General features: G+C 46.6%; 1 protein-coding gene across 1 annotated transcript in view; it reads right to left on the reverse strand.

Annotated features, from left to right (window-relative positions):
* The window catches only part of dnah2 (dynein, axonemal, heavy chain 2), a gene marked incomplete at both ends in the record, with an annotated part of 313,900 nt that overhangs the window by 257,993 nt on the left and 39,043 nt on the right, over positions 1 to 16,864 (reverse strand). The window contains 3 exons of the mRNA XM_083640125.1: positions 2,148 to 2,277; positions 12,350 to 12,555; positions 14,368 to 14,455. Coding sequence (XP_083496251.1) covers positions 2,148 to 2,277; positions 12,350 to 12,555; positions 14,368 to 14,455 — 424 coding nt within the window. The remainder of the gene's footprint in view (positions 1 to 2,147; positions 2,278 to 12,349; positions 12,556 to 14,367; positions 14,456 to 16,864) is intronic.

The following is a 16,864-nucleotide window of genomic DNA, read 5'->3' on the forward strand; positions in this document are numbered from 1 at the left end:
ATGCCGAAGGCCAAATGGCCTTGCCCCTAAAATGACGAAATTCCCACCCTGCCGTTCACACTAGGGATGTTCATCAATAATCGAAACTCGATCAATAATCGAAAATCGATAATTGATGAGGTCACCAAGGATGTCAACAGTGATGATGTCATAATTGATGATAATGTCATCATTGATGATTTCACTGATGATGTCACTGTTGACATGTCAGTGACATCATGTCACTGTTGAAGGTTGATGCCACAGTGATGATGTCACTGTTGAAGACGTGATGATGCCAGTTATGTCAACAGTGAAAAAAAAAAAAAAAAGTTATGTCAACAGTGATTATGTCATAATTGATGATATAATGTCATCATTGATGAGGTTACATTTGACATGATGTCACTGTCGAAGGATAATAATCTGCTCTGCCATCTTCATGTCACCTGTCGTGCGTGAATCCACTAGTCTTCCACCTAACACCATACAGGCACAATTGGACGTGTCTGCGGGTGGGAAGCCGGAGTAACCGTATGTGTCTTGGTCACTGCGGTCAGGCATCCGGTTAGATGATGTCAGCGCTGATGATGAGGTCACCAAGGTTGTCAACAGTGATGATGCCACACTGATGATGGCGACAGTGATGTCATAATTGTGGTCATCATTGATGATTTCACTGATGATGTCACTCTTGACATGATATCACTGTTGAAGGTTATGATGCCACAGTGATGATGTCACTGTTGAAGGTTTTAATGATGCCGCCGTAATGACAGTCTATGTCTAGTATTTACTCTTGCCTGCAAGTTTACCTCTTACCAGTTCTGGTTTACAGGTATCAAGTGTGACAAGCCTGTCCGGTGTCTGCTCATGGATACACTAGTCTTCCACCTACTGTAACACCATACAGGCACAATTGGCCGTGTCTGCGGGTGGGAAACCGGAGTAAGTGGCCGTTCACACCATACGCCGAAGCAACGCTCAACCTAAGCTCAACCTACGCTCAACCCACAAGTTTCATTTAGGCGTTCTTGTTAACAGGCGAGGCCATTCACCAGGGTGGGAATTACACAGAGGCCATGGCCTCTGTTGCCCCTCCCTCTGGCCGTGATGCCCTGAGATCCCTAAGGCCATCTTGGCAGTGCCCTGCTACCAGCCTGCTACTGTCAGTTGCTTTACAAATGCCAGTGGTCTCAGTTTATTTAATGTAGCGTTTGATGTGTAATTGGCTCATTTTAACACACATTTAAGAAAAATCACTCTTCATGATGTCAATAGAGCAATGGCCTTTTTGCCCTGGCATGTGGCCTTGTGCTCTAAAAAAATATGTGATGCCGAAGGCCAAATGGCCTTGCCCCTAAAATGACGAAATTCCCACCCTGCCGTTCACACTTAACCTTGCTTGCAAGATGGATAACCTCGCGAGATCAAAAGAGATTCTCTTGACGTAATCCATCTTGTCATGCACAGGCAGTTAAGATGATTGGCCGAACCAGCGGCAGGTAGGCGGGCTCAGGCTCGTCTGGTCCGTATGGTCCGTTTAGGGGAGGCAAATGTGCAGTTAGTTACATTATACTGTATATGGTCCAGTCTGCACATGATCCGTGGTAAAACAGCTCTGCACATGATTGGCGGTAAAACAGCTCTGCACATGATCCATGGTAAAACAGCTCTGCACATGATTGGCGGTAAAACAGCTCTGCACATGATCCATGGTAAAACAGCTCTGCACATGATCCGTGGTAAAACAGCTCTGCACATGATCCATGGTAAAACAGCTCTGCACATGATCCGTGGTAAAAACAGCTCTGCGCCCACTGCCTTGTTGTTTTCGTGCCTCCCAACTAACTTGGGGTTGTGCACCGCTCGAATTTGCCACCGTGTGCTGCGCTCAAAGTTCAAATTGTATAAACTTTGACCTAGTTACCGCTGATCTTTCTCTGCTCTACCTCGCGGTGAGAGAAGATGGCTTATCATGTGGAGGCAGCTTAACGCTATATTGAAATAGAGAGAGATGGTGGCAATTTGAGCCATACATAAGCAGTACTGTAGGTGGTGTGAAGACAACTTGAATACAGAGGGGGGGGGGTCTGAATGTATGTGTATGTATGTGTGTAACGTGTGCACCGTGTGTGTGTGTGTGTGTGTGTGTGTGTGAGACACACCTCGCGGGCTGACATGGGCCGAAATATGTCCAGAAGCCAAACTCCTTCCTTCACTGTGTTCGCTGTCTCAAATGCCGAACTGATCAGGTTCTTTGTCATCATCTCAAGATCCTTCATCGATGCACGAAACCTACAAAACATGCACATACGCACACACACGCGCGCGCACGCACGCACGCACACACACACACACACACACACACACACACACACAGGCTGTATTAAAATATCAACGTAACATTCTAACGTCATCCATTGGTTTGTGGACTCCTGTTTTGAAGCCTGGAGTTTGGCAGTTTGATCGTCGCCATCTGGTTACTTTTGGAGCCAGAAGCAGCTAGAGTGAGACCAGGGGTTTCCCACTGGACAGGCGGCCTGTCAATCACGCCCCAACACATAGTCTGCTTTATCTAGTTTACTCTAAATGGGACCAAAATTTACAAAACATGCTGTATTGAAGAAGACTTGAAACTAATGATTGAGACCATAAACTCATTCGGAAAGTGTTTACTAAGGTCATAAATCAAGTGAGAAGTAGGGTCATTTTCCCATTGACTTCCATACAATCAGACTTCATTTTGCAGCCAGTGGAGTCGCCCCCTGCAGGGTCATTAGAAAGCATGCAGGTTTAAGGCACTTCCGCATTGGCTTCATTTTTCAAGGTTGTCCGTTACCCGGCCGATACCCACACATGCACACGCAGACAGACATGTAAACACAAGCGCGCACATAATGATGATTAGCTGAATAGAGGATGTGATTAAATAGATCAAAAGCACACATCTAAGAAAAGAGCGCGTGTGCACACACACACACACTCTCTCTCTCTCTCTCTCTCTCACACACACACACACACACAAACCCATGCAGGAGAGGCGGAAGGGGTGTATTGATTTGACTAATTTCAATGTGCTGAGTCGCTATGAAACACCTGCCCCTGACACAAGCGCAGCTGTTTGTCTTGGCAACAACATCACAACCCCGTGAACCCCCGTGACCCCAATCCATCATCCGCATTGCACTGCACGTGCACGTGCACGCACACACACACACACGCACACACACAGACTGCTGCCAGCCAGACGCCCTTTTCCCCAAGACCTCTCTAGGTGTCAGGTGTGGGGGGGAGAGTCAGAGTGTGTGTGTGTGTGTGTGTGTGTGTGTGTGTGTGGGTCCTTCATGAATTTGCCGGGGAAATATCCACACACATTACTACACAAACATGCACATAACTACACACACACGCACAATACTACACAGAAATAGTCACACACTGTTACATATGCAATATAGGCAGAGATACATGAGGTATATATATATACCCAAGGCACACAGACACATGCAAATACACACACACACGTCTCACACACACATGCACACGCACACACACACACATACGTGTCACACACACACACACACACACACACACACACACACACACACACACACACACACACACACACACACACACACACGCACACACACACACACACACACACACACTCGTCCATCTTTGATCATGTTATTCAGATGAGAAGTCAGATGACCTGCTGTCATGGCAGCTCTGAATGACAATCAAGGGGCATCGTTCTACGCAATGGTCCACTGGGAGCTCAGAGGCCCCAACACAGAGCACACGCACACATGCACACACGCGCACACACACACACACGCACACACACACACACACACACACACACACACACACACACGCACGCACACGCACACACACACACACACGGAAACACACAAAAGCATTTACGGTATGTGTGCATGGCAACGCAAGCTCATTCATCTAGAAGACACATACTAACTATGCATTTAATGTCAGATAGATGAACACAGTCATCTGGGCAGGCTGTCTAGACGAGCACTGATCGGACGCACTCACGCACTGCGATTTTCAACCCATGAGAAGCAGACATTAGCGCAATGGAGGATCTCTAAACTGAAGCATCTCAATGTTGTGTGTGTCCATGTGCTGCATGCGTCTGTGTCGTAGATAACAAGACATAGCTAATAGACTTGGCAACATGGGAGGCTGTGGGAGACAATCACAAGTCCAACAAACTAGACTTATTATTGTCTCACACCCATGGAGGGTCCAAAATTTACTTTTTTGTCCACCGGCCAAATGGCAAATTAATTTTCAAACTTTACAAGCCACTCACTCAATAGATAACCATTGTTTTTTGGGGGGGTGGTAAATGAAGCAAATCTACCAGCCACTTGCATATTTGACCAGCATTTGGCTGGTGCTCACACCCAGTGACAACACTGGCAGGGATTTCCCCGGCTATTCACCCTATTTCTGTCTCAAGGAAAATGTAAAATATATATATATGGCTGCCCCATGTTGTGCAAAATGTCTACCTCTTCCTTCTCTTCTGAATGAGCTCAGGATTCTTTGCCGAGAATAGGGCCGCTGTCTGAATCACAATCAAGGTTTTCCACCTGAGACTTCTTAAACCCCAGCAGACTACAGTAAGCATTCCAGTGGAAGATTTGCCAACTGTGAGTGGAGGAAACACTGTAAATCTCATAGGAGAGGACAGTGCCTATAAAGGATATAAAATCCCTGGATTTTTATCAGCAGAAAGAGGTATTTATGATGTACTGTTCATTTTATATAGTTTGACAATGTTGCACTGTATGCTTAATATTACTGTAAACAAAAGGCATAATGCAGGTCTACCATATAGCCTGATGGGACTAATTGTGCTCTTAATTTTGTATCTTCAGTTTGACAGTTGACTGGTTCAGATGTGATTTCCAGGACAGATGGCTGACTATTGCAATTAGTTTAGACTGAGACGCTGTCACGAGGCAATTTGCACAAAAACACTTTTATTTCGGTATGAATAAAATGCAAATGATCTATAATATATGTGACCTGATACTCGTAGGCCGTGGGTTGGTTGTCGTGTGGGCGCGTGTGCGCGCGCGTGTGTGTGTGTGTGTGTAAAAACTGACTCGCATCCTACCTGACAAGTGTGTGGCAACCCATCATTACTACAAAATCTGATGATAAAATACCATTGTCTGGCTATGTGTGTGAACTACTGTAGCATAAGGGAAGAGATATTTCATCCTGGCTCACGGGGCAAGGCACTGACTCCGAGGGAAGAAGCGAGATAGATTCTCAAGCGCGGCACATTTGTCTCTATTACTTCCAGCAACATCGGCCATCTAAATTCTCCTGATGACAGCCTGGGGATTTTATAGCAGTTATCAGCATGATCCTCTCCTATCAAATGTTTTACGCTTTCCCTGCTCAAAATTTATTTTTTCAGGGGAATAAATAGGAGACTTCAAACTTGCTCTTTAGAAATAGTTGACGTGACAATCATACTGTATTTACAATGTGAGGAGGAGACGGTCTTCAAACCTGCTCTTTAGAAATTGTTGACATGAGTCATATTTACAATGTGAGGAGGAGACGGTCTTCAAACCTGCTCTTTAGAAATTGTTGACATGAGTCATATTTACAATGTGAGGAGGAGACGGTCTTCAAACCTGCTCTTTAGAAATTGTTGACGCGACAGTCATATTTAGCCCTATATGTTGTACTGATGTGTGCTCATAAGTCTTCACACCCCTTTGGTATCATGCCTGATGATGTTGTCATCTGAACCTTTCTTCTTCTTCTGTGGTGTCCCCCCCCTCTTTGTCCCCCATTAGTGCTAATTTTAATTTATTTATCCTGGTTGCTGCTCCACCCTCTGCTGATCTGGAGAGCCAAAACTGGCTCCATGCTTCCTCCGAGACAGCTGCTTCTTTTCACCTGACAGGGGAAGCTTCACCGTTAGGACATAGCACGTGGGAGGATCATGCTATTCCAACGAGTTCCCCTCCCTCCGAACAGGCGCCCCTAACAACCAGAGGAGGCACCACTTCAGCGACCAGAATATTGCATGTTTTGGTGTGGGGTTCCTATATGAAGGAAACCCCAGGGGGCATGGGGAGAACATGCAAACTCCACACAGAAAGGCCTCCCTCGAGGACATGCGGACGGACACGCACTCCTTCAGCGCTCACAGCGTCCCAGGTGGCAATCGAACCCAGGACCTTCTAGCTGTGAGGCGACATCGCTTACCACTGCGCCACCGTGACCCACTCTTCTGTGGTGTTTTATGGCAGTTGGCATCCTTTATGTTGCATTACCGCCTCCTTCTGGATTCATCCATCCACTGTTTCCCTACATTCTGTCCTTCTGGTCCTCTTCCAAAAGTATCTGCCACCTGAACCCCTCAGAAATACATCTAAAAACCCAACGAGTAACAAAGTGTTAGATGATGTCACCGATGATGATGATGATGTCACTGCTGTTGTCAACGGTGATGATGCCACAGTGATGATGTCAACAGTGATGATCTCATCATTGAAGACGATATCATCATTGACGATGTCACACCTGACATATGATGTCACTGTGGATCGTTATAATGATGGAATGCCACAGTGGTGTTGTTAACAGTGATGATGTCATCACTGATGATGTCACACTTGACATACAATGTCACTGTGGATGAGGGCTATAAGAATCTGCTCTGCCATCAGAGGAAGAAGTCGATCATGACAGAACAATATCCTCCTTTAGCGCCTCCCCTTGACCTTAACCCTAACCCTCTGGACTGCTGCAACGTAGAAGAAGTTCGTCCGAAGCATGTGCCACTTAGTGAGAAGTGTTTGTTCAGCACTCTCAAATTGTTTATGTTCATCGTCAATGCCTGCATCTTTGTGGCAGGGACAGCAGTCCTGATTTTTGTAGTGTGGGTGAATAAGGACAAAGATTCTCTGCTAGGAACATTGAAGACAATTCAAGAGGTTGTTGAGGTGCTTGCAAAACGCAACCAGCCGGACGAGACTGATGTCCAAAAAAAGGAGATAGGCGTAAATGCACGACTGGTGGCTAATGCCCTGTTGAAAATCCAGAATATGGACATGACCACGATTGTGAGCTACCTGCTAGCCGTGGCCGCCATGCTGCTCATGGTCCTCGGGTTCCTGGGCTGCTACGGCACTCTCAGGGAGAGCAGGTGTGTGCTGCTGCTGTTCTTCTTCTTTGTGCTGATCATCTGTGTTGCTCAGGCTGCCGGAGCAGTGCTGATATTCGTCATCCCGAAAGTGGCTCCTGAGTTACAGAAGGTCGCGTGGGATAAGATTATAGAGGCAGCCAAAGCCATTCAAAAGGAGTATAAAAGCGCAGATAAAGGCGTCAAACAAGTCATGGCGAAGTACAAGTGCTGCGGATTATATACGTATAACGACTTAAAGCCTGATGACAACAAATACCCTGCCGAATGCTGCAAGAACAAAAGAGCATGCAATGAAGCAAATGCTAAAGAGAATACTGAAGCGATCGGTTGCATTGAATTGCTGGTGCAGCAGATTCAGAAAGATGCAAGGATAGTTGGGATCGTGGCAGTGGTCGTCGTTGTTCTGGAGGTTGCACTCATGGTGGTTTCAATTATCCTCTTCAAGAAGATTGCCAGCCCCAATGCTGAGTGAATTTAGAGGGAGACAGCATGAGGGAACTCGGAGAATCCCCCTCATCTCACTATAGGTCCCAGGGGCGAGGAGAGCCAACTGGGAGATCCCAAGATGAGCGTGCAGAGATCATAAAGGAGAACAAGGACTATGCAGTCAAAGCAAGAGCTGTGTGCAGAGCTCTGGCGGTTGTGTGTGGCTCAGCCCGAGGCACAACCGTCTTTTACGGTTTACACCACAACTCCCTATTGGCCCAGCACCTGCATTAGACCTTACCTCCTATTGGCCCAGCACCTGCATTAGACCTTACCTCCTATTGGCCCAGCACCTGCATTAGACCTTACCTCCTATTGGCCCAGCACCTGCATTAGACCTCTCGTAACGGAACAAGCCCCGTCTTTTATTGTCACACGAACACCACAACACATGCATGCGGCCACAACACACTCATGCTGACGGTGGCCGGTGAAAAGTGTCCTCTGCATTTAACCCATCCAGGCATGTCCTTTCCTCTGGGGGGCAGGCCAGGAGCAGTGGTCGCTTTCTCATACAGCGCCCGGGGACCAACTTCGGATGTTGTCGTCACTGGTCGGATGACGATGACGATCTGATCTTCTGCATGTTTTTAGTGGGGGGGGTTATATACGGAGGAACCCCCTGGGGGAGCACGGGGAGAACATGCAAACTCCACACAGAGAGAAAGGCCCTTACGACGAGATACCCCACCTGGGCAGTAGGCACTGAAGATATGGGGGGGAACACAACCACAGCGCCCACCGTGTCCCAGGCGAGAATCGAACTCAGGACCTTCTGACTGTGAGGCGACAGCTCTACCACTGAGCCACCGAGCCCACCTTACCTCCTATTGGCCCAGCACCTGCATTAGACCTTACCTCCTGCCAAGGTTCCCTGTCAGTGCTTATTCGCGGTGGGACGGCCGCCAAGGGGCCCAATCCAGGGCCAATCAGGCCGGCCGGCCGGCCCTGGAGCTACCAAGAGTGCTACCAAGAGCTACTATCAATAGTGACATCATCAGTGATGTATGACATTACAATGGGGAGCCACAGGCGATTGACATCGACAGCGATGACCACACAATGAGAGTGATGATGACAATTTCACACAGCGATGACATCGTCAGCAGTGACACGAAGTTGAGTGACATCGATTCAATGACCACATCGGGACACGATGACCTCATCGGTGATGTGACATTCTTGACGATGATGTCATCAGAGCCACAAACACGTCACAAAGCCACTGATGTCATAATCGCTGATGACATTCCTCGGATCATGACATCATGATGTCATAGATGCTACTATCAAACCCATGAGTAGATGCAAGACGGATCACGAGGCACTTGATCCGGCAGGGCCGCAACATCCCCTGCCGTGAAAGGCAGGGCTAACGCATGTCAACATCCACGAGTCAAGTGGTTTATCTAACGATATGGATTCTGAGGAGGTCGAAGGTTAAAATGATGTCACTGTTGATGTACCACCTGACATACGATGTCATTGTGAATCGTTATAATGTCAACAGTGATGATGCCACAGTGGTGTTGTCACACTTGACATATCATGTCACTGTGGACGGCTAAAAGAATCAACTGCCAGCTTGGCGCTGTCAGATCGTAAGATCAGATAAGCAACAGTCCACGTCTAACATTTGTTCTTGCAGCAAGTTTGCCTGTTGCCAGTTCTGGTTTACCAGGTATCAAGTCTGTCAAGCCTGTCAAGTGTCTGTGCATGGATCCACTAGTCTCCCGTATAACACAAAGGAGAAGCTTTAAAACTAGGCAGAGTTAAATCCCATTGACGCCAATCCGTACCAACTTTTGAAAGACTAGCCTAATAGCGTATATGTGTTACTCTTTATGTGCACCAAGGGGAAAATGACGAATGTTGGCAGAAAAAAATAGATATTCACAATTCTCATGAATTATTGGACTAAATTGGTCGGATTCAATGTATATAGATTAATAGAAACTAATAAGAAAAAAAGCTGATAAAGAAAATGTGTGCTGGTGCAACGAAAAGCGAGGCAGAGCACGGTGGCTCAGTGGTAGAGCTGTCGCCTCGCAGTCAGAAGGTCCTGAGTTCGATTCTCGCCTGGGACACTGTGGGCGCTGTGGTTGTGTTCCCCCCCATATCTTCAGTGCCTACTGCCCAGGTGGGGTATCTCGTCGTAAGGGCCTTTCTGTCTGTGTGGAGTTTGCATGTTCTCCCCGTGCTCCCCCAGGGGGGTTCCTCCGTATATAACCCCCCCCCCATTAAAAACATGCAGAAGATCAGATCGTCATCGTCATCTGACCAGTGACGACAACATCCGAAGTCGGTCCCCGGGCGCTGTACGAGAAAGCGACCACTGCTCCTGGCCTGCCACCCGGAGGAAAGGACAAAGCCAGGATGGGTTAAATGCAGAGGACAAATTTCACCGGCCACCGTCAGCATGTGTGTGTTGTGGCCCTCCGTGCATGTGTTGATTGTAATCGTGTGACAATAAAAGACGGGCTTGTCCGTCTGAAATCGTGTTTTAATCGTGAATAAGCATACCGCTTATTACATGTTCAATAATAGCCTGAGGAGTCTGACTCCTCAGGCTATTGAACATGTTTTTATTACATCAATAAACAAACGTCTGTCTTCAGTCAGGGAGGTCCATGAGTCTCTTCCTTCTCGTCTTGCAGCAGCTGGCAAGAACATAGTGGGCGTGCGTGCCATGCGCATGACCACGCACCGATGCATTCTGGTTAGAACATGTGAGCGAAACTGGAGCGGGACTGAACGGGTGGGTGGGTGATCAGTGCCGCTCCAACTTTCACTCCGGTACCACTCTGGTCCCGCTCAAGCCAAAATTCCCCAGCTACGCTCGCCGCTCGCTCCGTGCTCCACTCCGCTCACATGCTCTGGCACCTGGAACAGCCAGTCACCTTCTATCCCTCCTGCCACGATAGGAAGTCATATTTCAGACGATTGTTCTGCCGAAAATAATATGTTTGGTAAACAATCCCTGTATCTGATGAAAATTCAATTGACTTTGTGTCATAATACAGCCTCTTATTCATTCATTCAGTTTTGATTGATTGAAATTGTTCAACCAACCCAAATTCTCTCATGTCACTCCCCTCTTCCGTGACCTTCACTGGCTTCCCATCTCGGCACACATTAAATTCAAAACACTGGTTCTGGCCTACAGGGCAGTACACCAGACCCGTACACCAGACCCTGTACTTACAATCTATGGTCAGGCTCCAAATCTCTCACCGTTCCCTCCGCTCCTCCACCAGTGCAGGACGCCTCGCCCCTCCTCCGCTACGGGGGCTCAAAAGTCGCTCATCTCGTTCGCGACTCTTCTTGTCCCTGGCACCACAATGGTGGAACGAGCTTCCACCTTCGGTCAGGACAGCCGAATCACTGCCGATCTTTCGGAAAAGACTAAAGACACACCTTTCCAGGCTCCATCTGGGCCCTTCTTGAAACTAACTTATCTCTCTCATTAAAAAAAAAAAAAAAACTTTACCACTATTCCTTCAGAAGTTGTAGTTGTCATAGACTGTGTTGTATAGTTGATTGCTCTATTGCTGACAAAAATGTGTTATTGTAAGTCGCTTTGGATAAAAGCGTCTGCCAAATGACATAATGTTTATTAGGTTTTATGGATGATTTTTGTGGGTGTTCACAGTATTTAAGGTTTATTTTTACCTATGTAAAAATTATTTTTATTGTATTTATGTCATATGCCTGACCACAGAAAGCATTCAAATGTGGCGAGGGAGCATTTTACAGCTTCTGGCAGTCTTTGGAAGCTGTGAAGTAGCCTGTCTCACCCTTATGAAGCTACTTAGCATGGTCAAATAATTTGCTTGCATGGGCTCCAGTGGACAGTATTAAGCTTGTATTATGCTCACCCTGCCCTGAAGGGTGCGGGGGTGGAGCGAGGGGCGGGCGCGTCAAATGACGTAAATTTGTTGGGCGTGGTTGGGCGCTACCTCCGTCTGGCACTCGCCTTGTGCATGATTTTTTTTCTAACAGCGCGAGCAGCGCACGGCTTCTCTCCAAACATGTCCGCTTTCAAGCCACTGAGCCCTGAACACTGAGCTGTGTTTTCGCCACATTTCTTGACCCATGTGGTAGGCTACAAACTTTGATTTGCAACTGTTCGTTTTTATTCATTTCACCAAGTAAATGTGTTGTGTTGAGAGCATGATTGAGAAGGGGTTAAAAGCAACACAGAGCAGGCAATCAGGGCTGAGAACTAAAACGGCTTTCAGTAAAAACAAGTTTGGTGATTCCTTCATGTGCTGATGTGGGGTCATTTGAGAGTGAAAGCGCACTCAGTACTGCACATAATAGCGTTTCATTGCGACTTTTCCACGGGCTGTTCTCACTATTACCATTGTACAATACATGCTGATCACTTTCTGAGTATAATGGCATCTGCCCCAGCGCGAGGTCTGCACGGTGACTCACGGAGACTCGCGGGGCCACACCCCCACGGAGCTTGGTCGAGTATAATTCAGCCTTTAGTGTCACATGGTGGCATCCATGCTGCTTCAGAGGCTTTTGGTCAGATGTAATAAAACTAAATTGGTTATTGGCAGCTGTGATCCAGAAATGTCAGCACAAGCTGAAGGGCACCGTTTGGGGGAAAAGGAAAAGAAAACAGAGAAGACGTGTCCCTGTCCTTTAAAACAGCAGCGGCGCTACCTGTTGTAGTGGTTGTTCCAGGAGACGTTCTTGACATCCAGGACGTTGTTGCCCGCAGAGCGCAGGGTCTGCAGGCTGCGGTGGAAGGTGCCCTCTATCTCCAGCAGGCAGCGGGTGACCTTCGACCCCTGGCGCCCGCCAAAGCACGGCAGGGCCCTCTGCTGGCCGTCCTCCCAGCGGGCAAACTGCTGCTGGCAGTCACACACCTGGGAGAGGGCAGGGGGGAGGGGCGGGGTGATACCCAACACACGGCAATGCTGTCACAGAGGGACGGGGTTCAGATAAGGACAAGGAGGAACAAGATGCTAAGGCGTAATGACGCACTGCACCGCATAATGTGCTATAATCTATGTCAAGGAAAGAGGCAGGACGGAGTAGTGTGAACAAGGAAAAATATATACATAGTATAGAACCGATAAGATAAGCACTTCGGCAAAATTCTACACGTGGGAAGGCTAAAAATATTCAAGGTCACATCCTGTGGATTTATCGAGGAGTACATCTAAAGGGCACGCTGAAGGATATTCAGCCGTCGTCCGTGGGGAGGCCTGGTCAACAATGGCCGGGTTAAGGGGAGAACTGAAAGATGTGAATGGGAAGGGAAGATAAAACGGGGAAAAGAGATCTGCCAAAGGTTACGTTGAAACATGGTAAAGGTCACAGTCAGACACACGCGTGTCAGAGAGGTGGCGAGCCCGGCTGCACAATTACTTAAGTCAGAAAATTAACTGATTTTTTTTTCCAATCAGGGCGAAAGGTCATTCAAACAGGCTCCTAAAGGAAGTACTCTAAAATAATAATAATAATGGTTAAATGGACAGTTCACCCGAAAATCGAAAATAAAATATATAAATAATTCCTCTTACCTGTAGTGCTGTTTATCCCTCTACTGTACTTAGATTGTTGTGGTGTGAGTTGCAGAGTTTTGGAGATATCGGCCATAGAGGTGCCTTCTCTCCAATACAATGAAACTGGATGGCACTAGGCATGTGGTGCTCAAAGCACACACACACGCACAAGCGCACAGGAACAAAAAACCTCAACAGCAATGTCTCTTTCCAGAAATCATGACCCTCAAGATATTCCACAGACCTTGTTGTGAGCAGCTAGCTAGCAGCTAGCTAGCAGCTAGTGGGTGTATTTTGGTTGAAAGAAAAGAAATCCTATCTATAACTGCTCACAACAAGATCTGTGGATTATCTTGAGTAATCAGGTCATGATTTCTGGAAAGAGACATTGCTCTTGAGTTTTTCAAATATATATGTTTGCCGCTTTGAGCACCACAAACCGAGTGCCATCCAGTTCCATTGTATTTGAGAAAAGGCAGACATCTCTACAGCTGATATCTCAACTCACACCAAAATGATCTATTCTAGATGGAAAAAATAGGACTACAGGTAAGAGGGAAAATACAGTATGTATTTTTCATTTTGGGGTGAACTGTCCCTTTAAGTATTAGCATTAGCTAGTAGCTGTAGAAATTCAGAAATCAAAAAAACTAAAATATGCCTTATTTGGTTGATGCAGTGCAGGAGGACACAGTAATGTCATGGATACGGAAAGGAGAGGACAAAGCAAAGAGACAATAGATTCCCATAGGGCAGAAGACAGATAGTATGACAAAAAGAGGGGAGGCAGAGCAAGGGCAAAACGTGGAGGAGATGGGGAACGAGGACTCTAGCATTCAGACGGCGTTTCACATGTATTCAGCACTGCAGTATGACACAAGTGGCAGAGCCGACACCAAAACATGAGATGCAGCCGATGGCACCGAATAAGTCTCTGACACCTACTGTATCTCATTCTCAACAGTATAAAGTAGGAGTCCGCAGAGTTGTGAATGGTACTGTGTCTTTGTGTGGGGGGGGGTCTGTATGTGTGTGCATGCCTCTGTAGGTGTGTGTGTGTGTGTGTGTGTGTGTGTGTGTGTGTGTGTGTGTGTGTGTGTGTGTGTGTGTGTGTGTGTGTGTGTGTGTGTGCGTGGGTGCGCGTGCGTATGAGTGAGGGGAGAAATTCACCTCGATCAGCTCTCTGCACCTCTGCACAAAGGCATCCACCAGAGCAAAAATGCTGGCTTGGTCCAGCACCCAGCCTTTAGGAGAAAACCTGTCGGAAGAGAGAGAGAGAGAGAGAGAGAGAGAGAGTGAGAGTAAGGCAAAGGGGAAGCGAGAGAGAGAGAGAGAGAGAGAGAGAGAGAGAAGGGGTGTGGGGTTAGAGAGGCAGATAAAGAAATAATGAGAATGTTACACACTGACACACAACAGAAAAAGCAGAGGGAGTGAGAGAGATAGCACAAAAAGCCGAGCTGTCTTTCAAACAGATGAGCACTTCAGTATTTTGGAGCGCGGTCTCCGACTGTCAGGAAAATGGTAAAGCACAAAGACAAACAAAAGGCAGGCAGACACCGTGGCAAACAGCCATTCCATACAGGCTGAGGGATAAAGGTCAGGAATGATCTGTCATTGGCATAATTGCATGGGCTGAAGTTGTGTATGGGCGGCCGGGCATTTCTCAGATTGCTTTTCACACTTCATTCTTCCCCTGATGGAAAGCTCATCCTTAAGACACAAACGTTTAGTGCTGCTGTTCACAGAGGAAATGGGAAGCCGGGTCAGGCGAGTGAGGGAGTGAGTGAGGGAGTGTTGAACGTGCACTATATAGTTTTAGGAGAAGCAGAGGTTACACCAGGTAGACTACGTCCTCAGAAAGTGGACACCCTCCTGCCGACGTGATGGGCGCAGGTTCGCATCCTCTTCTTCAACTTGGTCGGGCGTCCAAAGTCGGGCGATTGGAAGGGAACTGGTGGGAATAGCGTGATTCTCCCACATGTTATGTCCTACCGGTGAAGCTCCCGCTGTCGGGTGAAAAGAAACGGCTGGCAACTGCGCATGTCTCGGCTCTCCCCAGATCGGCAGAGGGTGGAGCAGCGACTAGGGCAGCAGAGGGGAAAATTGGCCAAAAATGGGCCAAGTAGAATTGGGGGAAAAATGGGGGGGAAATCGGAAAAACATAATAATAAAAAAAGAAAGAAAAGAAAGTGGATACCTAAAGGGTAGTTTATATTACAGCCATTTATGATCGTCACCACCGACGATGATCATATTCTATCGTCGGTCGCGATATGTTGATACTTCCAGCGACAGGTGATCTGTCATTGTTGCGAAGGTTGTTGCGCCCATCACTGAGACTTCAATTGGATTGAACTTTGTCCTTATCGCTGCCTCAGTTGTCAGGACAACAATATCCTAACGTCGATTAATCCTCTGAGCCCAAATTCCTTAATCAATAGCTCTGGAAGAACGTACTTTTATAGACTACAGTCAAATGTACACTGAGGAGACAATTTATGCTATATATAAGTACTGTAACTACACTCTAGACCTAAGAACATTATTGTTACCTATACATACAGTATAACTGAAAGCACTGGTCAATGTGTTGTGAGCACTCTCCGCTGTTTATTGTTTAAACTTTCCACCAGATTCCACATGATTACGTAATCAAGGATGCCTCTGTGATCATACTAGTTTACCATAAAGACGATCAGACCCTGAATGAATGAAAGCTGCTTGTTAAGTAGATAACAGATATGTAGATAACAGCAGTGTACTCTGTGATGAATTATACTAGCCTACTAGTGAGAACATCACTAGAAGACATAAAAGTTGCAAAGTCTTTAAGCATGTAAGGAAAGGACTTGACCGAGTTACTTTTGATAAAGACTAGCTAGTAAAGTAACTAGTTGCTATTTAGAACTATAGTAACAAAGTAAAGTAACTAGATGAGAGCAAATGACTGAACCTCTGCAATGTGTTCTATAATAGCTCTATTGTGTTGATACTTTTTGAGCAACAGTATCCAAAATCAAAGTTGAGCACTGATGGAACGAACGTTGGTGACTTTGTAGCAATGTCCATTGGGCCATCATAAATCATTGTCCATCATAAACTGTCCTTAAGGCATAATTCCTCCTAAAAAAGGGGAAATTATTTGACCTTGCTGCGCTCAACTCCTGTAACAAATCACCGTTCCTCAACTTTGTAATTTGCAAACCAGTTCATGACCTCCCGCTACCATATTTTTTCATCACAAAGTACGGCGAGGGAACATCGGAGGATTGATTACGTTCTTAGTGCTTTTGTGCACATTTGAACTCAAAATGTGTCACTGCAGCTGTTTTGTGGATTGACAGCAGCTACTACAAGAAAAACAAGATGGCATACGAGGAAAGTGGGCTATTTTTCTCACCACACTGCGTCACTGCGGGGAACACAGGAAGCCATGTAATGCAGGGCAGGTCACAGTGTCCATAAAGTTTTATGGGATGGTTACACACACTGAAACGCAACATTTTAATGCTGACACAAGCATATATAATTGTGCCTATGGCTATGTACATAATATGCAAGCCTCGACACACATGTAGTCTACATTACAGAAGAGGACTTGAATAATAACCCTTTATATACTGGTAATTTATGTAGTGAACCAACTAATAGCAGAAATGCTCACGTC

Source organism: Poromitra crassiceps (genome assembly GCF_964638095.1).
Source record: "Poromitra crassiceps genome assembly, chromosome: 7".
Lineage (NCBI taxonomy): Eukaryota > Metazoa > Chordata > Actinopteri > Beryciformes > Melamphaidae > Poromitra > Poromitra crassiceps.